Raw genomic sequence first — 20,236 nt, 5'->3', positions numbered from 1 at the left:
CCAAAAAAAAAAAAAAAAAAAAAAAAAAAAAAAAAAAAAAAAAGAAACACAGGGTATACTAGGTTCATAGGCATATGAAGAAGTGCCAAATGATAAAACTATGCAAAAAATTATATAAATAATCAATCATACCCAGAAAGCCAAAAAGCATAATTGTAAATAAATATTACAATGCTTTTAATAAAAATTAAAAATGAAAAAATTAAGTGCTTGATCCTATAACCAGGCAGAATAGTGAAACTGAGATGAGATCAATATTTAACATATTCAGACTATGTTACCAAATTTTTCAAATTGTGATGACTTAACCCTCCCTTTGATTTTCTGATGGTGTTAGAGTATTCTCAAAAAAAATATGTAAAAAGGGTAAATTTAATAAAAAAGAGAGGGTGTAGCATCCACAGCACAGAATTCAGTATAAGAGTGAGGTCTCTCAGCAGAATCATAGTCAGTGTGTGTGTGTGTGTGTGTGTGTGTATAAAACCCAGAATGAGGTCCTGGTAAGATCGTGGGCATAAACGTTAGACAGACCTGGGTTCCAATTCTGGCACTACTGATTGTGCAACCCAGAGAAAACGATCAACTTCCCCTATCCTCAGTATTCTCATCCATATAGTGCTTATGATAAAGATTACATAGCACAAACATTTAGTTCAGTGCCTGGCTCATAATAGATACTTTATAAATGTGGCACTGATGCCATTACCATCAGAACTTTCAGTGATAAGTCAAGAAGCCTACAAGTGCAAAGCACCACTTTCTTTGGCCCCTCTGTGGTGGGTTTGGGTGGCAGGAGTTTAGGACAGAAGGATGGCTACAAAGGTCAAACTTGAAGGCTTGGTTTTATCTAGGCTCTACAATATTGCTTTTTCAACTATAACAACTGTCTTCAGGAACATGTTATTAAAATAATATCCTAATACCCTTAAGCCTTAAAAATCAATGTAAGGAAGCTTCTGACTTGCAATCTGGTCCCTAGTCACAAGAAACTGTGGAGTGAGCTATGATGAGCAGTTTGTAAAAATGCCATCCTTCTCACTACATAAGAGAATCAGAAATCAGACCAGAGAAGCTGGGGAAGATCATCTCATGAGAAATGAAAATGAATAAGTTCTTAGAGGGCAAATACTGTTTTATTGAAAAGGTGGTAAACCATGATGGTTATAAGATCAGGCTTTGGAGTCAGAACTGCCTGAGTTCAAATCTTGGCTCTACCATGTAAGAACTTTGTGACCCAGCAAGTTACTCATAATTTTTCTTATCTATAAAGTGGATTCAATCATAAATAAGTATACTTTTTGGAGGTGTGACTGGAGAACTAAATATAAAAAAACCTGTGCAGAGCCCTTAGTCCAAGGCCAAACTCAATAAATGGAAGCTTCTATTACAATCAACTTCAACAGTATCAGCAGCAGCAGCATCTTCATTATCATTTCTCCTTGTTTTTCTGTTACTGAACAGAGTGTACGGCATACAGCAGGAGCTCAACAAATGTTGTCAAATACAAATTAAACACAATCCTCCACATTTTAGAACACTGAACAAATCTGAAAGATAAATTTTGGCCACTCCTCATGTTAAAGATAAACTAATTCAAGCAAAGGGAACAGAAGTAGCAGTGAACTTTTCTTGATCTTTCTTTCTTCGGACTTGCCAGAATTATGGAAAAAGTAAGCTCCAGGAACTGTCTTTCATCTTTTTGCTGCTCTTTGGTCTACTGAGTCTCCCCATACAGAACACTAGCTTAACAGGCAGTATTTCTGCTGCAGAAACACAGGTCTAAACTATCTAGCCAGCCTGGGAAGCCAGTTATTCCTGCTTCCCAGCAGTTCTGTACTGAATCAGTGGTGAGATTTGAGGCATGCGCCACTGTTGCTGGCCAAGGTCAAGGGGTAGCCTCCTGAACTTAAAGCTAGTACACTATGATTCCTTACATTCTTCTATGTAAGAAGACAGATTTCGGCAAAGAGATCAAAACACAGGTCCATCGACTTCAAAGTAATCAATGTTCAAAGTAAGTCTGCCCAAGTAGGTACGGGGAACAACTACCCACACTGCTTAATGCATGGGAGAAAATAACTAGCATCACAGGAGGCCACCAAACCTGTGATGGATGCAGGGAGTTGGGAGGGAAGGTGTTGAGCCATCTCATTTTTAAAAGTCACATGTTTCTCTTGATTTCATTCATTTGATCGGCCTTTCAAAGGCAGCTCTTTTAAGTAAAACCATTCCCTAAAGTCATCACCTGTTTCTTTAAAACACAGTCACACAGTGGAGGAAAAAAGATTCCCTCCTCCAAGGTAACTCATGACACCACTTTCTGAGTGAATTCTGAGGTTAATTGTTAATCTTGACTTCTTCTTAGGCGTAACTTAGGTTTTAGTTAAACTACTCTCAACATCTGCTCCTTCCTGTGTTGACTTTTCAGATGAGCTAACAAGGGTTCTGTAGTGAAAGCACATAACTTACCAAACTTCAATGCTAAGAAGGGCACCTGATCTGAAATTGGCTGACCTTTCCAGATGTGATTCCTGAAGTAAGGAATAGCCTCACTTGCTGAAGTAACAAACCACAAGAGTCAATGCTAGACTATTTTATCCTTGTTGTTTTTAAATCCAGGTTCCCCACAATATGTTGGAAACTACACTAACTAAACAATTTCATTTCCCACAGTTTGGGCAAAAGATGACCTAACAAAAATGTTTGCTGAACTGCCTTTTCCACTGATGCTTACACTGACTCTTTGCATTAACTCAAAGTTGCCAGGTAGAAATAGCCACAATTATGGACACTAGTACCTGAATGAGGGTGAGCCAGAACATGAGTACTTAAGGAAGGTCAAAGCAAAAGCAAGCTCATACTCACTGATCCCTTACATCTACCTTTTTCCTTTCTCTGTATTATAATCTGTTCCTGTAGATACTACGGTGCTTTGCATACCAGGGGCAAAAAGAATCATTGTAAAATGAAGAACAAAAGTGCTTTCAGCTTTAACTCCTCTGCAGCCATAGTTGGGTGAGAAAAGAGTTAGGAAGAGGCCTTGCATCTCTTCCTAAAAATAGCAGTTTATACACTGTTTGTTCTCTGTGTCCCTTTGGAACCATGCATGATCATTCAGTTGACAGATTCTCCAAGATTAAAGCCAATTTGCTACAACAAACAAACAAAGAAGAATTTTTAAACACATCTGACTTTTCTGAGTTAGGATTTTATACTGCATTATTGAAAAGGAATAATATAAAAATAAAATTAAAGAAAGAGTGGGTGGTGATGAGTACATACGAACTGATGGGAAGATTTCTATTTATCTCTTACTAGTGGCTTAAGAACTGAGAGACCCTATAAAAGAGACCTGGCAGTTGTGTCGTGTGAATCCACCTTCAGGGGTCCCAGGGGCAAATTCCTTCCTAGGAGAGCCTCCCACAGTGCGAGGTCATAATTACCTACAATGATCTCTACAAGTTGATCTGTCCAGATGAGGTCCCATTGCCTATGTGGTAAAAAGCTGTCATTAGACTTTTCCACCAGCTGATGTGCTGGCGTCTACGGGGCAAGAGAGGAACACAGAGCACTTTGGCAGTGGATTTGATGCTGTGAAACTCACAACAACTCGAACCTCCCCCACAATTCACTCTGCATTGGCCAAACTGACAAAAGATTTCCCTCTGTCCTCACAGAACATAAGATCTGTCCTTTTATAAGGTCCTCTGTATATAACCAGAAATGAACTCCTTGCAATTACTTTTAGTTTTACTTCCCCACATACTACATGAGATACATATTCCTTCATGATTCCAGTCAGAAATTAAACCAGCTAAATGACATTGTAGAAACCAGTGACAAAAGATGAATATTTAAATCTTTTAACTGTTTACAAAGTATTTTGTGCATAATGTATGCAGTGATCTAAATACTCTGAAGGCAGAGCCAGTCCTAGCTATACATTAAGAAATTACAGATCTATTTTCCACAAATTCATCTGATTGGCCATTGACATATAAATGTGTTAATGGGAAAGAAATGGAGAGCTTTTGCCTTTCACTGTATTTCTGTATTCTCTGAATTCTTTCCAAGAATGTACTGCTCTATTACTTGTGTAATTAAATAAGCATTCAAAAAACCTTTTGAAAAATTAAAGTTGTTTAAAGATACACAAAAATTTTTAGAGAAAAATTTGGAAGGATATTGCTAACAGTGGGATTGTTGATAGCTATTAGGTTTATAGGTGATATTCATGCTTTGTACCGTGATGCAAAGCATAAGATACAAATTATCAATAATTGGCTAGTTTTGTTATATAATAAAAAAAGAATAAAATATTTGTGTCACAAAAGAAAACTGGAAGCTTCAATGACAGATATATATTAATCTTTTTAAGTACTATCTCCACTTCTAAATATGCTTTCATATATAGTTTATATTTATCTATTAAACATTCAACCCATCAATCAAACCTATACATTGACTCCTAACTTTCTAAATAATCTGCCATTTTTCTTTTTCAAAAGTTCATTTCTAAAGTTTTCTAGTTATAAATCAGTAGTTTTATTCCATTCTTTCTTTGTGGATATTAGGCCTTCTGATTCAAAGAATACAGAAACACAGTCAGCAATAATTAATAATAAGAGAACAATTACAAAATGATCATTGTGAGTCATTCATGTTATCCAGGAGTCCAATGTGGGGAGGGAGGGCAGGATTTAGGGACAAGTAAATGGGAAGTGATGGGAAGAAAGGATGTAGGGAGACTAGGAGAGTGAAAAATGTCATGGGGAGTGGAGATCAGTTAGCTAGATTGAACTGTATGAAACTGCCATATGCGTAGGTCAAAAAATTTGAATAGTGATAATTTAATATGGTTCAACCAAATAACGCAATAATAAATAATAATAATAATAATAATAAGAGAAGGAGTGAGAAGGAAATCAAGGTAGAAGTTTTTAAAGCCTTCATTCTACCTGACTCCTGCTTCATTCAGTGTGATATGGATGTGATAACAATCTTGCAGATATTTCTTAAGAAATTCTACTGTTCACATATCCAATTATCTGTCAGTGTTCTGAGAAGGAGGAAGAAGTGAGTATTTCACATATTTACCTTCAAGATGGGAGCCATAAAGACTGACAGACCAGTCAGAATAAACACAAGGGTTCCAGTGACTCTTTGTTCCCTGAAACCAAATCAAAAGATTACCAATCTACCTTTTGTTTTCATAAACATGCTCTTGTCTTTTCACCTTCAGAAAATACTATACATCGATGGAATCACTGTTTGGCTAAGACAGCAAAGGTACGGATATCATATGTAATTAATACCTCAAGGACAGCATATAAGCTTAACAGAACTACAAAATTCTCTTAAAACTATTGCAGTATGTGATTTGAATTCATCAAGAAAAAAGTGATTCTGCTAAATCCTTTGTCCTTTTAGAGTCAGGAGAGAAAAATCACTTGCTCTGGTTCCACCAATTACTGGCCTACTTGAAGCCCTTATTTTTTAAACAACTTGTACTGTTTTGTAATTACACCTTCCTTCATAGGAGATAGTTATTACATTGTCCCACATTCTAATTAACAAACAGCTCAGGAAAATTTCCTAAGTGCAGTAAATCCCATCAGTCTCATTTCCAAATCTACAACAACAAAAGTACTTTTTAACAAATACGATTCCCATACAAAACCCCCTCCCCCCAAGAAAAATCACCCACTGTTGTGGTATGGGAAACGATGGCTCTGTCATGTGAGCTATTCACCCAAGCTCTTAGGAGCTGAGTCCGCTGCAAGATACGCAATAAAGTGTAAAGGTCTCATAAGAGCTCTTCATGGCTACCCAGATTTAACTGCTGGAGGTCAAGGTTTCTCAGTGCTTATGGGACAGAAAATGAAGTAGAAAATAAGAATTCCTCTCCTTTCACAGAATCTTTTTTTGGCCACACGGCTTGCGGATCTCAGTTCCCTGACCGAGGGTCGAACCCGGGGCCCTGGCAGTGAAAAGGCCAAGTTGTAACCACTGAACTGCCAGGGAATTCTCTCCTTTCATAGCATCTTGAGAATCATAAGCAGACTCAATAGTTTTAGGGAGTCTCAATAGAGCCAAAAAAATTAAAGGGTCTGGCTGTATATATGATTGTGATTGAGTATGTACCACAGCACTAAAATGACCTGCATGTTGAAGAAAATGAATGACCTGTCTGCGTTTTTACTCTGCAAAATTTAGTCTGCTGTTAATCAAAGGAAATGTATATAAGATAAAAAGTGAACTCAAGAAATTATGGAATACTCTTTCAAATGAAAATTTAGTCCTTTCTAGAACATCAAGTACAGGAATAAATTATTCACCACCAGCCCTTTCTCCTCCACATTTGTCCGTTTCTTTCTGACTGACACACAGATGTGAGCATGGTATGTTTTATAGAGCCATTTTTCTCTGACGTAACACACCTCACTCCTAGGAATTTTGGTTGTTCTCCAGGTGCAGAAGTCTCTGTCTCCATCTTCAAACTGTCGATGTGAGCAATGGAGATGACAGTAGCAGCCACGTACCACGGAAGGGCCATGAAGGAGCACACCACCATGAGGATGGCCACCCAAAAGAGATCCAGGTGATATCCAGCTCCTTTCTGTAGCAAGAGGTAACAAAACCACGTGAAGAAAGCACTCATACTACTATCTAGTCATATTTCCAGATGGGAGTTAAGATTACCCAAAGAAACCAATTCGCTTTGCTTGATACACATATCTACCAGAAGATGAGGTCCTTGAGTGAGACTTCATCTTCCTCATACTATCCCCCTAACAATTAAACGCAAAGCTGCCACATGGCACACCTCCTCTAGCTTGATTTAAGTCACAGCTTATTAGTTGCTTATTGTTAATTATCTTCTCTGCATCCAGTTACATAACTGGAACAACGGAGATATAGAACTACCTTGAAGAGCTACTGACATCCTTCAGTGAAGTAATTGAGGCAAATCACCTTGTAGGAACTTAAATGGCAGTGATAGTTACGGAGTAGAAGCTCAATAAATGGTGACAGTAGCAATAGTAATACTGGTTGTTTTTAACATAAACAGGATAGGTACCTTAAAAACAGGCGTGATGCCTTCTCTGCTTGACTAGCAATATGCTGTTCACCCAGACAGTATTCAGCACATGTAGACTAATGATGTGAAAGCAACCTTAACACTTATATGTGAAATCTAAAAAAATGATACCAATGAACTCATTTAAAAAACAGAAATGGACTCACAGATATAGAAAACAAATTTATGGTTACCAAAGGGCAAAGGGGGGTGGGGAATTAGGAGTTTGGGATAAACATATACATGCTACTACCTATAAAATAGAGAACCAACAAGGGCCTATTGTATAGCACAGGGAACTATATTCAGTATCTTATAATAACCTATAATGGAAAAGAATGTGAAAAAGAATAGATTTATATATATAAATAAAAATACATATACATTATAAAAAACTGAATCACTTTGCTGTACACCTGAAACTAACACAACATTGTAAATCAACTACACTTCAATTAAAAAAATAAAGACAAAAAAGTACATAGAAGACCATTTCTCATCATTAATAGTATATGAAAATAATTGTTTAACAACATATGAAACATTATAATTAAGGTAATTGTACTCCCCTAGTAAGAACAGGCTGATTTCAAACATTGCCAGATAGTCACAATAACATTTACTGACTGGAAGAGCAGACAATGTAACAAAAGGTCTAGCTCTTTTACTCACTAAATAAATATTGTCAAATGTGTCCACAATGTTATTCTCTGGTTATATTTCTCTGTTCTATTTATGAAGAAATCAAATACCTAATACCCCTATGGAGCCTGAGAAAATAGAGCAGTCCATTTTCACAGCATGGAAGCAGCAGCGCCAAGAGGCTGAATACGACCAATCTGAGGAAACAGAGAGGTTGGCTTTAAAAAATGAGAATGGTCTTTACACTAGGAACCCAGTGACTGTTATCATTGAGATCCTGTTACAGTAACTCAGAACACTGCTCTCTTCTCACTGAAATGCCAGGATTTCACCCCTGGCTTGCACACACGGGTCTAATCATGTTCTCAGAGAACTCATCACAGCTGACACAAGAAAGAAAAGCATATTTTTACTTAGTCCAGGTTTGGCTAAGAATGAAAATCTCCTTGAGAGACAAATAGATTGACACATATTCATAAATCCAGTTCACTGCAATACAAATGGTTTGAAAGCATAAGGGTTTGAATTGGGAGTGGGTTAAGGCAGAGGAAAGGGGGCCAAGGTGAGGATGAACTGAAGTAACTTGTTCAGTAGTGACTAATGAGGTGAATATCATGCTACATGTGGGGTCTCAGTCATTCCTTCTTTCAACAAATTCTGACTGCCAACCTAGTAACCAGCACAGGCTTGGATGTTAGTGACATATCTGCAAATAAAACAGACAAAAATTCCTGAGCTCATGGAGTTTACATTCTACTGACAGAGACAACAATAAACAACATAAATAAGTAAACTAGACAGTATCTAAAACAGTAGTAAGCACTAAAGAGAACTATGAGAAGTTGGACTTGTACTCTGAGTACCGTCGGAAGCCACTGTAGGGTTTTAAAGGGAAGAATGAGATGATCTGCTTATGTTCTAAACACCACGGCTGCTGTGTTAGGAACAGACTGAAGAAAACAGTAACCAGTTCGGAGGCTGGTGCCATGACCCATGCAAGAGACTGTCATGGTTAGAACCAGGGTGGTAACAGTGAACATAGCAAGAAGTGGGTGGATTCTGGCTATTCCGTCAGGTGGAGCATACAGGATTTGCTCACTCCTGCCTGTGGATGTGTTGGCCATTCATGATCTGGCCTCTGTTTACATCTGTAGCCTCATCTTTGACCTCTGCCCTACTTGGATCCTGTATCACGGCCACTTTCAACCATATGCAATTCCTTGAATATGTCTTACTCACTAATGCCTTTTGTGTCTTTGCCCATATAGCATCCCTACCTGGAATAACCTCTCTTTTCCTTCTTTCCCTGGGCCAGTCCTACTCATCCTTGAGACTTAAATCAGCCTTCTTTTTTTTTTTTTTTTTCCTGGTAGTTTTTCCTTCCTCAGCCCAGGTGAGACAGGTGAGTTTAGTTAGGTTACATCTCCTCCTTTATGTTCCCCTGTCTATCACTTTACACTTTCCTCTATCACAGCACTCATCACACTGTTTTGAAACTGTAGATGTGTTTATCTGTCTTTGATATCAGACTGTAAGTAACATGAGAAGCTAGACTCTATCCTGAATACCTAAGCAGAGTACATGATGCATAGTCCATGCTCAATTAATTAAAAAGTGAATGACAAATAGCATGTATACATTCTTGAGTGGCAACTATAAATTCTTACTTAGCTACACAAAAAATTAAAACTTATTTGTTAATCGGTAGAAATGTGAACCTTTTGGAGGGGGAAGAGGGGAGGTGAACAACATCTGGAAATACCACATAGTTTCAAGCCTTATTTAGACTAAATTACTCAAGACCATATTAGAGGTACCAACATAGTAATCAATGGGCAGGATCCCCAAATCTTGTCACCAAGGAAACTGTAATAACCTAAGGATGTGCACACTGGCCAGATCAACGGGTCAAAAGAAGACTGACTGCAGCAAAGTCATGCATGTTACCCCGAGCCACCTCCATGCTTTCTTAAACTATTTCAAGTAAAACAAGTTTGAGCTAGATATCCTGGAGACTAGCAAAAAAGGGGCCGCATAATACCAAAGAAGGTGGAATGAGGATTTTAGAAAGTAGAATAGAAAGGTAACCGCAAAACCACCAGAATAAATAAAAGTTCTGGGGCAAAATAATTACAGACACATAATTACTCTGCCTCTTGACATCACTCCCTTCAAAAAGTCTTCCCTTCCCTCAACCACGCTGAGACTACTTGATGCTCTTAAAAGGAAGGGAAAATTATCAACTTGACCTGAAGGTCCTGCCTGATGTGGCTCTGCAGAGCTCCCTCTCCAGACTCAACCCTCCCTCTCTCACTGCAGCCACACTGGATTATTTTGGTCATTCATTCTTGCCAGGTTACTGCCTCTTATAAAGCCTGTTCATATACAGTGATTCCTGTGCCGTCCTGTGTTCCTCTTCCCACCCAGTCTCACGCAGCTAATCCTACTGTTGTGTGAGATCTCAGTGTTAAGTGCCATCACCTTGGACCTCCCAGCATCTTGGGACTAGGTCAATCCCTGTCTTATAGACTCTTAAAGGACCATCACTTGTCTTTCGCGGTACCAGACACATTTGCAATGTCACATTTTGCATGATTATTGGGATGATGTCTGTCTCCCTCAGGGACCAGAAGCTCCATGAGGACAGGAACCATGTGCGTTTTTGTTCACCACTGAAACTCTAGCACATGGCACTGCGCCCACTACTGAGTGGACACTAGATAAATGTTCATTGCATAAATGAATGCATGTTAATTCATCGTTCAATGGCACTCTGCTAGATCCTAGAAATAAAATTATAGCTAATGACACAGTCCTTGCCCTCAGGTTGCTTACAGAGTAGTAGTAGGGCTAGACAAATCAATAGGCATTCTCAGTACCACAGTGTTAAAGGTCTACAGCAGGGGTGAGCACCCAGGAGGGGCACTCAACTCAGCCCAAAGTCAAGGATAGTTTGCATAGGAGGTGGTATCTAAGCTGAGCCCTAAAACGTAAGCCATAACCAGCTGGGAGACAAGATATGGAGATGCAGGGGAATATAACAGGCAAATGAGCTACCATTTTGAGAAAAGTAAATAGAGTTGGTGCTTAGGAGGAGATGGGAAAGGTGGAAAATAAGGCTAAAGAAGTTAAGAACTTTGATGTTTTGTTGAAGGCTTTGGAATTCTTTCTATCATAGAGCGACAGGAAGCTACTGAAGGGTTTTAAGCAGGCAAGTGATGTGATCAGATTTGTGTTTAGAAGGAGGGCTCTGTTGGATCGTAGAAGACGTGTTGGAAGAGGTCAGGACTGGAGGCAGAGATGACAAGCATGACAACACTGCCATAATCCAGGCTTGAGATGATGCAGTTCAAACTAAAGGAACAGTAGTGGGGAAACACAAAGGACAGATGGGAGAGATTTTAAGGGGACTGAGTCCAAAGAGGGAAAAGCAATGAATTTATTTTGCCTAATTTCAATGCTTAAGGCTTACAACGTCTAGTATGGTGTCCTACACATAGTAAACACTGGAGATACGTTTGTTGAACAAAATGATAAAAGCTATGCTCAAAAATCCATGGTGCCCCAACTATTGCCATAAAGACCCAGAATGCAAATGGTTATGTTAGAGAAGTTCCTGCAAAACAAACCTGTATGTACGAACATGAGCCACTTCTAAGGTATCTCTTTTAGCTACAAGTGTCTGAATAACTAGGTTTGAATGGAATGAAAATAATATTCAAATATTTGGCACTTTTTAATGGAAATAATAGTGTACAAAATATAGAAAACAGCATTTTTTCGAAAATGCCATGTGACATCTTTGCTTCTCACCCCTCCTCCCTACTGCCTCTGCCTTCTTCAGATTCTGATCATCTCTCTCCTGGATTACACAGCAGCCGCCTGACCACTCCCTCCACCCTCCTCTGCTCTTGTACCTCTCCCATCCGTCCTTACTGCTGCCAGAGTGAGGGTCTAAAGTACAGCTCTGATGCCACCCATCCAGGCTGGCATGCTGAGGAAGCAGGGGAGGCCAGTGGGAGATGAGTAGCCCAAGCAGGACGGAGCAGGTCCCACGAGCCTGGCTTCCCACGCCGAGCCTCCTGCATCTGAGTCTGATGGGGGCCCTCACAGATTCCTGAAACGATACCGTTCCCTAAACGTGCCCTGCACATTACGTGCCACTCTTCAAACTGGCACTGTTTCTGCAACTTGACATCTGTTTAAATCCATCCTGTCCCTTCAAGGTCCAGCTCAAACTCCGAGGCTTCCTTCACATCCACTCAGCAACCCTCAGCTCTCGATGCCGCTCTGGCCTCAGAAGCCCCTGCTTTATTCTTGTCCCTGACAACCCACTCTCCTCATTGCTTTCCCTGCCCAAAATCCTTCAGTGGCTTCTCGCTTCACTTAGAATAAAACCTAAGCAGTGTAAAATTATCCTTAAGGTTCTACGTCGGTGTTTCTCCCCAGAACTATTTTGCGCACCAGGGGACACGTGGCAATGTCTGGAGACATTTTTGGTTGTAACAACTTGGCGGGAAAGGGTGCGACTAGCATCTAGTAAGTAGAGGCCAGAGATGCTGCTAAATACCCTACAATACACAGGACGGTCATGACCAACAAAGAATTATGCAAAACGACAATAATGCTGAAGTTGAGTGATCTGGTCCCACTCCCACTGACCTTATCTTTTTTTTTTTTTTTTTTTTTGCGGTACGCGGGCCTCTCACTGTTGTGGCCTCTCCCGTTGTGGAGCACAGGCTCCAGACGCGCAGGCTCAGCGGCCATGGCTCACGGGCCCAGCCGCTCCACGGCGTGTGGGATCTTCCCGGACCGGGGCACGAACCTGCGTCCCCTGCATCGGCAGGCGGACTCTCAACCACTGAGCCACCAGGGAAGCCCTGACCTTATCTTGAATCCCTGATTCCCCAAGGTTCCAGTTACACTGACCTGTTATCTGTTCCTCAATACACCAAGCTTCCCACCCAGGGCCTTTGCACCTGCTCCTATCTTTGCTTGGAAAACTATTTTTAAAATAAACATTCATTGAGCACCTATGCTAGGCCTTGTGTTAGATAAAACAATAAGAAAGAATACCTGCCCTTAAGAGGTTTACAGGTTATTAGCTGAAGTCAGGTGTGGAAGCAAATAATTTATTGTATGTGAAAGATACAAGGCACAAAGAAGGCAAGGTCATTTTCAACCTAGGGGTGGATATGAGTGGTGAATAGGGGAAATCCACTAAACTCCTTCAGGGCAGAGACCATAACTTAGAACAATTTTTATCTTCAACATCTAACACAAGTGTTCCATACAGGGCAAGGATTTAGTAAGCGCTCAAGAGGTTAAGTGTGTCCTTTAAAGTTTATAAAAGTCCTTGTCTTCATGCATATAAACCCAAAAATGTCCTACTTTCTGAAACTGGAGATTATTTTAAGTACAAGGATAGGAAGTGAAACTTTACCTCCTTTTGATATTGTATATGATTTGTTAATACAGAACAAAGGTCATTCAGGAATAAATCCACAGAAATCAAAATCTATGAGAGACAAAGGTTAGCCTCACAGTTTACATCTGATAAATAGATGATAACAAAGGAGTCAGGAGCAGTACACACACACGCACAGACACGGAATAAACATTTGTGCTAGGAGTCCCCATGATTCAGAGAACAAGCTGGTTTATGGGGACACCTACAACCATGACACAGTTTCTCCCACCAAGGGAGGGGACACAGATTTGTACACAAATTATAATGTATTTTAAACAGAGATTCAAAGAGGTTTGAGAAAGACACCCAAGAGTACAGAGTGTTTAGCTACGTCTAGTGTGAACCCACAAAATCTTCCCGCAGCGATGCCATCTAAACAGGGCTTTGACTAATACAAGCACTCACTATGAGAACTGGAGATGGGCAGGCAGGTTCTTCGGTTATCACCCACCTCATACGGTGCAACAGCTCTGAGAAACATGTGGCCACAGATAACAAAATTCTTCAAGATGTATTTACTAAGTCTACCTTTTGGAAATCATTGTGATGGGCCACACGAGAGCTGGAAAGAGGACTAAAACATGGTCCTTGCCTTGAAAACGTTTGGCTCAGAAAAGAAAATAAGGTAATTACACAAAAAAAGTACCGTGCAAGACATTATGTGACCAATGCCACAGAGTAATACAGTAAGTAAGAGCAAAAACAACAGCAATAGAAATTAACATTATAAGTGAAGGCTACGCTGACAAGTTTTTATATTTGGAGGATCTTAAAGGATGGGGATGATTCTCATAGGTGGTAATCATTGAGGAGTGGAGAGTTGGAATAACCAGCAGAAGAAACTGAGGTGAAGGAAAAACAACAACTCATTTGACCAGGGCATTGTATATAGTATGTGGAAAGAATCATTTTAAATTTTGGGTGAGATCATATCGCAAAGAGACTTAAATTCCAAGCTAGGGCAAATGGACATTCTTCAAGGGGAGAAGGTTTAGAGGGCCAAGGTATAAAAGTTTAAGAACTACAGGGCTGACATATCAAAAAAAAATGCTTTAAAAAATATTCCAGCTTTTGGAATGAAGCAAGGGAGACTGGTTATTATTGATAACTCATGGTTAAACCATTACAACAGTCTAGACATGAGATAAAAGGACTGAATCTAAGGTATCACAGCAGAAACGGAAAGGAAAAATTAAAACAGGGCACGTTTTGTTTTGTTTTTTTTTTTTTTGCGGTACGCGGGCCTCTCACTGTCATGGCCTCTCCCGTTGCGGAGCACAGGCTCCGGACGCGCAGGCCCAGCGGCCATGGCTCACGGGCCCAGAGGCTCTGTGGCATGTGGGATCTTTCCGGACTGGGGCACGAACCCGTGTCCCCTGCTTCGGCAGGCGGACTCTCAACCACTGTGCCACCAGGGAAGCCCCAGGGCACATTTTGGAGTTATCCAAGAAAACACACTCAAATTAAGTGCTTTACCATAGATTTTATCAGAGAAAATTTAATGCTACAACGACCTAATATCTATTTCTGGATACCGATTCCAAGCAATTTCTCCCTCCTGCGCCCTATCTTTAACACTTAAAATCACTTCCCTTGTGAGAAGTATCCCTTGCTTTGAAGCCTGAAGCTCACAGTCTCTTCCTGCCTCTGCAATGACTCAGGGAAAGACCTTGGAGAAGTCATGACCTTGCTGAACCTGGTTTGCTTTTGAGTGCTCTGCAGGGATAAAGTGGGACATAACTAACCAAAACGATGGCCAAAAAAAGCCAAGCGCCTTGGCGTTCCTCATCAGTACAGAGCTGCTCAGCAGAGTGGGAAGGTGGATCCCACCCTAAACAGAGCGATCAGCCAGCCAGGGCCATCTGACACAGAGCCAAAGCCAATGCCACCCAAAAACATGCTGCTTTTAGTATCACAATGCCTCCATCTCTCCCACTGTGTCAGGTTTCTCTTTTGAATCAATTTCATAGCAGTCAGGGCCCTTAATAATTTTAGATAGAATCTCCAATTTTCACATACCATAGCCTCTTGCCCTAACGAAAAACAAAACTGTTTGAACAAAACAATATCCAGTGTGAAAAGCCTTTGATTCATGATGATATCCCCACCGGTATCTTTAGATTTGTGTCAAAACACTGGCACTTATTCTATAACTACTGTTATTCAAAGGAATGATTTCTAATAAGCAATTCCAAAAGTGATGAAAACATTTTTTATTTATTCAACTCCTATTTTAAGAGGTAAATCCTAATATGCCTTAATTTTCTAATGTTTTCTATAGGGAGTAGAATAAAATTTCAATATTTTATCAACCCCAAATTTGCTAAATTCAAAATTCTGAATTTTATTAGTAAGAAAACTTAATGAGAAAAGAATAGGCATTGGCCTTCAAGGACACATAGCAAATCTGACTAACTATATATCAAAAGTAAGAATATGTTTCCAAATCTTTTCAGAATAAAATATATTAATCAACATCTATTTCCAGCCTTTCAAAAGCAAATCAACACTGAATTCCTCCCAGTAAAGAACATCTAAAAATGCTCAACAAAATACAGAAAATATCTTACAGAAATCATGGTTTATCTGCCAGAAAGTAAGAGAAATAACTGGAAACAAAAAATAATGGCAACAGGAAAGAGTAAATCTACAATGTCAGTAAACCCTTGAGGCCTGGGCCTGCCCAGCAAGACTCTGCCAATCTTTGGCGGGGTAAGGCATGGGGTTGAATGACCGTCTGAACTCTAGGGACAGGACACCAATCCTAGGGATATGGGGGAAAGGGCATAGATGGGAGACACCCCCTGAAATAAAACTAGGATACTTTAAACACAGCATACCCATTTGGTAAACTAGGGGGAAAAAACACCCTACAGAGAGAGACAGTGGGGATACATGCCTCTCTTGGCCTTGCCACTAGATGTAATGCCATTAAAAAAAAAAAAAGAAAAAAGATGCTCCAAAGATATTTCTAACCATAAACCTACAACTGAGTTTGGGGCTGGACTTCACATTACCTCTGCAGTCTGAAAAACCTTAAGCTAAAAATGTAGGGTGAATTAGTCCTAGCCTTCTATGAATTAGTCTCGCCACCACACTCTCAAAAACTGCATAGATATAGACATAAAATATTGAAACTATATTTCACCAAGCTTCTAGGGAAGCAGTCAAGACTACTGCAAATCCTTCAGTACAGATGTGGCAGATTTTATTTTCCAAAAATGGCTGGGAAAATATCTCCTGTCCCACATATTTTCCTACAATGTAAAATTGCCACTCCGCCATCAAACAGTGGAGTCCTTCCTTATCTCCTTGAATGGAGGATGGTCCTATGACTATTTTGACCCGCTGACTCTGGCAAAGTAATGAAGTAAAACTGTGCCAGTTGCAGGTGTAACCACGATATGGCCTAATTTTTCACTTCTTAATTCTTGGAAGTCAGCTGCCATGTAGTAAGTGCAAATAACCCACTGCCATGCTGTGAGAAGCCTACACCACATGGAAAGACCCTGGAGGATGAGATGCCATGTGGTGAGAGGGGGAGAGGGGAGAGGAAGAGGGAGGGAGGGGGAAAGGGAGAAGGGGAGAGAGAGAGAGAGAAAGAGAGAGAGAGAGAGGCAGGCAGACACACCAAGGAATATCAAGGTATGTGAGACATGTGAGTGAGTGAAGAAACCACCCTGGACAATCAGCCCGGCCAACCCTTAGATGACATCAGCCCTGGCCACAATCTAACTGCAACTGCAGGAGAGAAGTCAAGCAAGAAGTATCCATCTGAACCCTGTCAACCCAAAGAAACATGAGAAATAATAATAAATTGTTGTTTTAAGTTGTTAAGTTCTCAGGAGGCTTGTTATACAGCAAAAGGTAAACAGAAAAACAACATGGTCATCTTCAACAAATAAATTACAAGGGGAAACAAACAGATTGATGGAGGGGAGAATCTATGGACTGAAAGTTTATGAAAGACTTAGGGGATTCCCCGGTGGCGCAGTGGTTAAGAATCCGCCTGCCAGTGCAGGGGACTCGGGTTCAATCCCTGGGCTGGGAAGATCCCACATGCCACAGAACAAATAAGCCCGTGTGCCACAACTACCGAGCCTGCACTCTAGAGCCCACGAGCCACAACTACTGAAGCCCACGCACCTAGAGCCTGTGCTCCGCAACAAAAGAAGTCACCGCAATGAGAAGCCTGTGCGCCGCAATGAAGAGTAGCCCCAGCTCGCCACAACTAGAGAAAGCCCGTGCACAGCAACAAAGACCCAGTGCAGCCAAAGATAAATAAATAAAATAATAGGGCTTCCCTGGTGGCGCAGTGGTTGAGAGTCCGCCCACCGATGCAGGGGACACGGGTTCATGCCCCGGTCGGGGAGGATCCCACATGCCGCGGAGCGGCTGGGCGTCTGGAGCCTGTGCTCCACGGTGGGAGGGGCCCCAACAGTGAGAGGCCCGTATACCGCCAAAAATAAATAAATAAATAAATAAATAAATAAAATAATAAATAAAAGTTTATTTAAGACTTAAGATAATGTTTGAACTTTATTTGGATCCTGATTTAAACAAATACATTATGTTTTTAAAGTTTAATATATGTATGACACGTTTGCAAATTTAAATACTGACTGGATTTTTTTTTTTTTTTTTTTTTTTACGGTACGCGGGCCTCTCACTGTTGTGGCCTCTCCGGTTGCAGAGCACAGGCTCCGGACGTGCAGGCTCAGCGGCCATGGCTCACGGGCCCAGCCGCTCCACAGCATGTGGGATCTTCCCGGACCGGGGCATGAACCTGCATCCCCTGCATTGGCGGGCAGACTCTCAACCACTGCGCCACCAGGGAAGCCCTATTGACTGGATTTTTGATGATATTAAGGAATTTTGTTAATTTTTTTTAGACTGATAATGGTATTGTGGTCATGCATTTCAAAAGAGATCTTATCTTTAGAAATACATAGTCCAAAATTTATGGATAATATGGAATGCTGTCTACACTTACTTCAAAGTATTATAGGAAGGGAATAAGATCATGGAAATTTAAATGATACAAGATTGGACAGGAGTTGTTAGTTGTTAGAGTTGGGCGATAAATACTGAGTTATACTATTCTGTCTTCTTTTGTGTATGTTTACAACTTTTCCATAATAAAAGATTTTTTCATGGGAATAAATTTTTTAAAAAGTGTTCCCAGGTTGGCTGGACTCTCCTATAACTCCCAGAAGCAAATAAAATCTCTGGAAGGCTCTGAAGCATTTCATAGGAAGATTATTAGCTCACTTTTTTTTGTTTGTTTTTTTAAAGAAAAGCACTAAATACATGAGGAAGAAGGACACTACGGGTAAAGAGCTGAGAAAACAAAGTTCAGAATCAAACCCACAAAGATAGCAAATATATACATAATAAAGAGTATATGGAAGAATAATAAAGAAGGGGATTATCAAAATTGAACAAGAAGATTTGGAAAAGAACAAAACAGAACTTCTAAATATAAAAAAATCTATAATTCTTGAGAGGAAAAATTGAATGGAGTGGTTTGGTAGTAGAATACAAACAACAGAAGAATTAGTAGAAAGATCTGAAGAAATTATCCAAAATATAGCACAGATACTGAAGATAGTAAATGTGAAAACAAAACAGTTTAGTAGAATTGGGGCACAAGATGGGGATGTACAATAAAATTCTACTTGTAATTCCAGAAGGATGTATTAGAGATGGAAAGAGTCAAAGAATTACAAAATTCCATAATTGATAGAAGACAGGAAGATTCAGGAAGCCCAGTAATCCAATAATAATAAAAAGAAATCTGTGCTTACGTAAGTTATAATAAAACTCCAAAATAAAGACAAAAAGAAAATGCTACAGCATCCAAAAGAAAAGAATGATCCCTTACAAAGCAATGAGAATTATACTGACAGTTCACTTTTATGGAAGTCAAAAATAATTGAAAATAGATTCTAAATGCTGGGGAAAAAAATAGCTTTCAACCTAAATTATACATCGAGAGAAACCACCTTTCAAGAATGAGGGTGAGAGAAACATTTTCAGGCAAACATAAATGGGAGAGTTTACCTCCCAAAGACGCTCAAAGGAGAAAATTTCAAAAGTCTGGTAAACTAGTACTGTTTCAGGGAAATAATCCAGTCTAATGAAAAAGATTCCAAAAAGGAAGGTCTGAAGTGCAAAAAAAAAAAGAAAACTTCTTTGTAATTCTAAAAATCTTGACCATGTCTAATTAATTGGATTTTAAAATTCAGGTAGCAATAAACTCTGGGTATTAACAGAATATGATATGGGAAGGAATATCAAACTTAAAGCATTCCTTAGCTCTGAGCATTATTCAGGAGAAGTGTAAAAATACTGACTAACTTTGGAACTTAAAAATGCATATTAAAATATGCAACATAATCACTAAAAGGTAAAGTATGTAACTTCCACCCTAACAGAAAAAAATGTAGAAAGCAGAAAATAACAAAAACAAACTTGCACCAACCTAAAAGAGGACAAAAAAGGAGAATAAAAAAGAAAGAACATAAAGTTATACAAACAGAAAGCAAAAATAATGTGCTAAAGATGAATCCGAATCTATCACTCATCACCATCAATTTTAATGGATTAAATTTAGAAGTAAAGATTGTAAAACTGGATTGTTTTAAAAGTCCAACCATGGGTTATCTACAGACACAAGATACAAGGTATATTGAAAATAACAGAATGAATACACATAAGGTACCACAGATTTATTAGTACAAAATAAATTAAGCTTTAATTTAATTAAAGGCAAAAAGCATTTTTTAAGGCAAAAAGCATTACTAGAAACAAAGAGAGTCACATAAAAATTCAATTCACTAAAAAGATAAACTATAAATGTAGATGTACTTAATAACATGGTTTTAAAACAAAGCAAATATTAGCAAAAAACAAAGACATAATATAGAAAATCAATATAGTAAAAAATTGTTTCTTTGAAAGAAGACCAATAAAATTAACAAACCTCAGGCTAGATTGATCAATAAAAATAAGAAGCACAAATCAATAATATATACATATAT

The 20,236-nt window shown here is 39.4% G+C and overlaps 1 protein-coding gene across 4 annotated transcripts in view; it reads right to left on the bottom strand.

Moving 5' to 3' along the window:
* SLC4A4 (solute carrier family 4 member 4) overlaps positions 1-20,236 on the bottom strand; it is a 350,524-nt gene that overhangs the window by 18,428 nt on the left and 311,860 nt on the right. For 3 of the 4 annotated variants that reach the window (XM_007446103.1, XM_007446102.1, XM_007446104.1), the window contains 2 exons: positions 6,441-6,619; positions 5,098-5,170 (listed from right to left, as the gene is read on the bottom strand). The exons of the other annotated variant lie outside the window; for it this stretch is intronic. In XM_007446103.1, the coding sequence (XP_007446165.1) occupies positions 5,098-5,170; positions 6,441-6,619 (252 nt within the window). The remainder of the gene's footprint in view (positions 1-5,097; positions 5,171-6,440; positions 6,620-20,236) is intronic. 4 annotated transcript variants of the gene reach the window in all.

Source organism: Lipotes vexillifer, unplaced genomic scaffold (genome assembly GCF_000442215.2).
Source record: "Lipotes vexillifer unplaced genomic scaffold, Lipotes_vexillifer_v1.1 scaffold933, whole genome shotgun sequence".
In the NCBI taxonomy this organism is placed as follows: Eukaryota; Metazoa; Chordata; class Mammalia; order Artiodactyla; family Lipotidae; genus Lipotes; species Lipotes vexillifer.
This window is presented reverse-complemented; position numbering and strand designations above follow the sequence as displayed.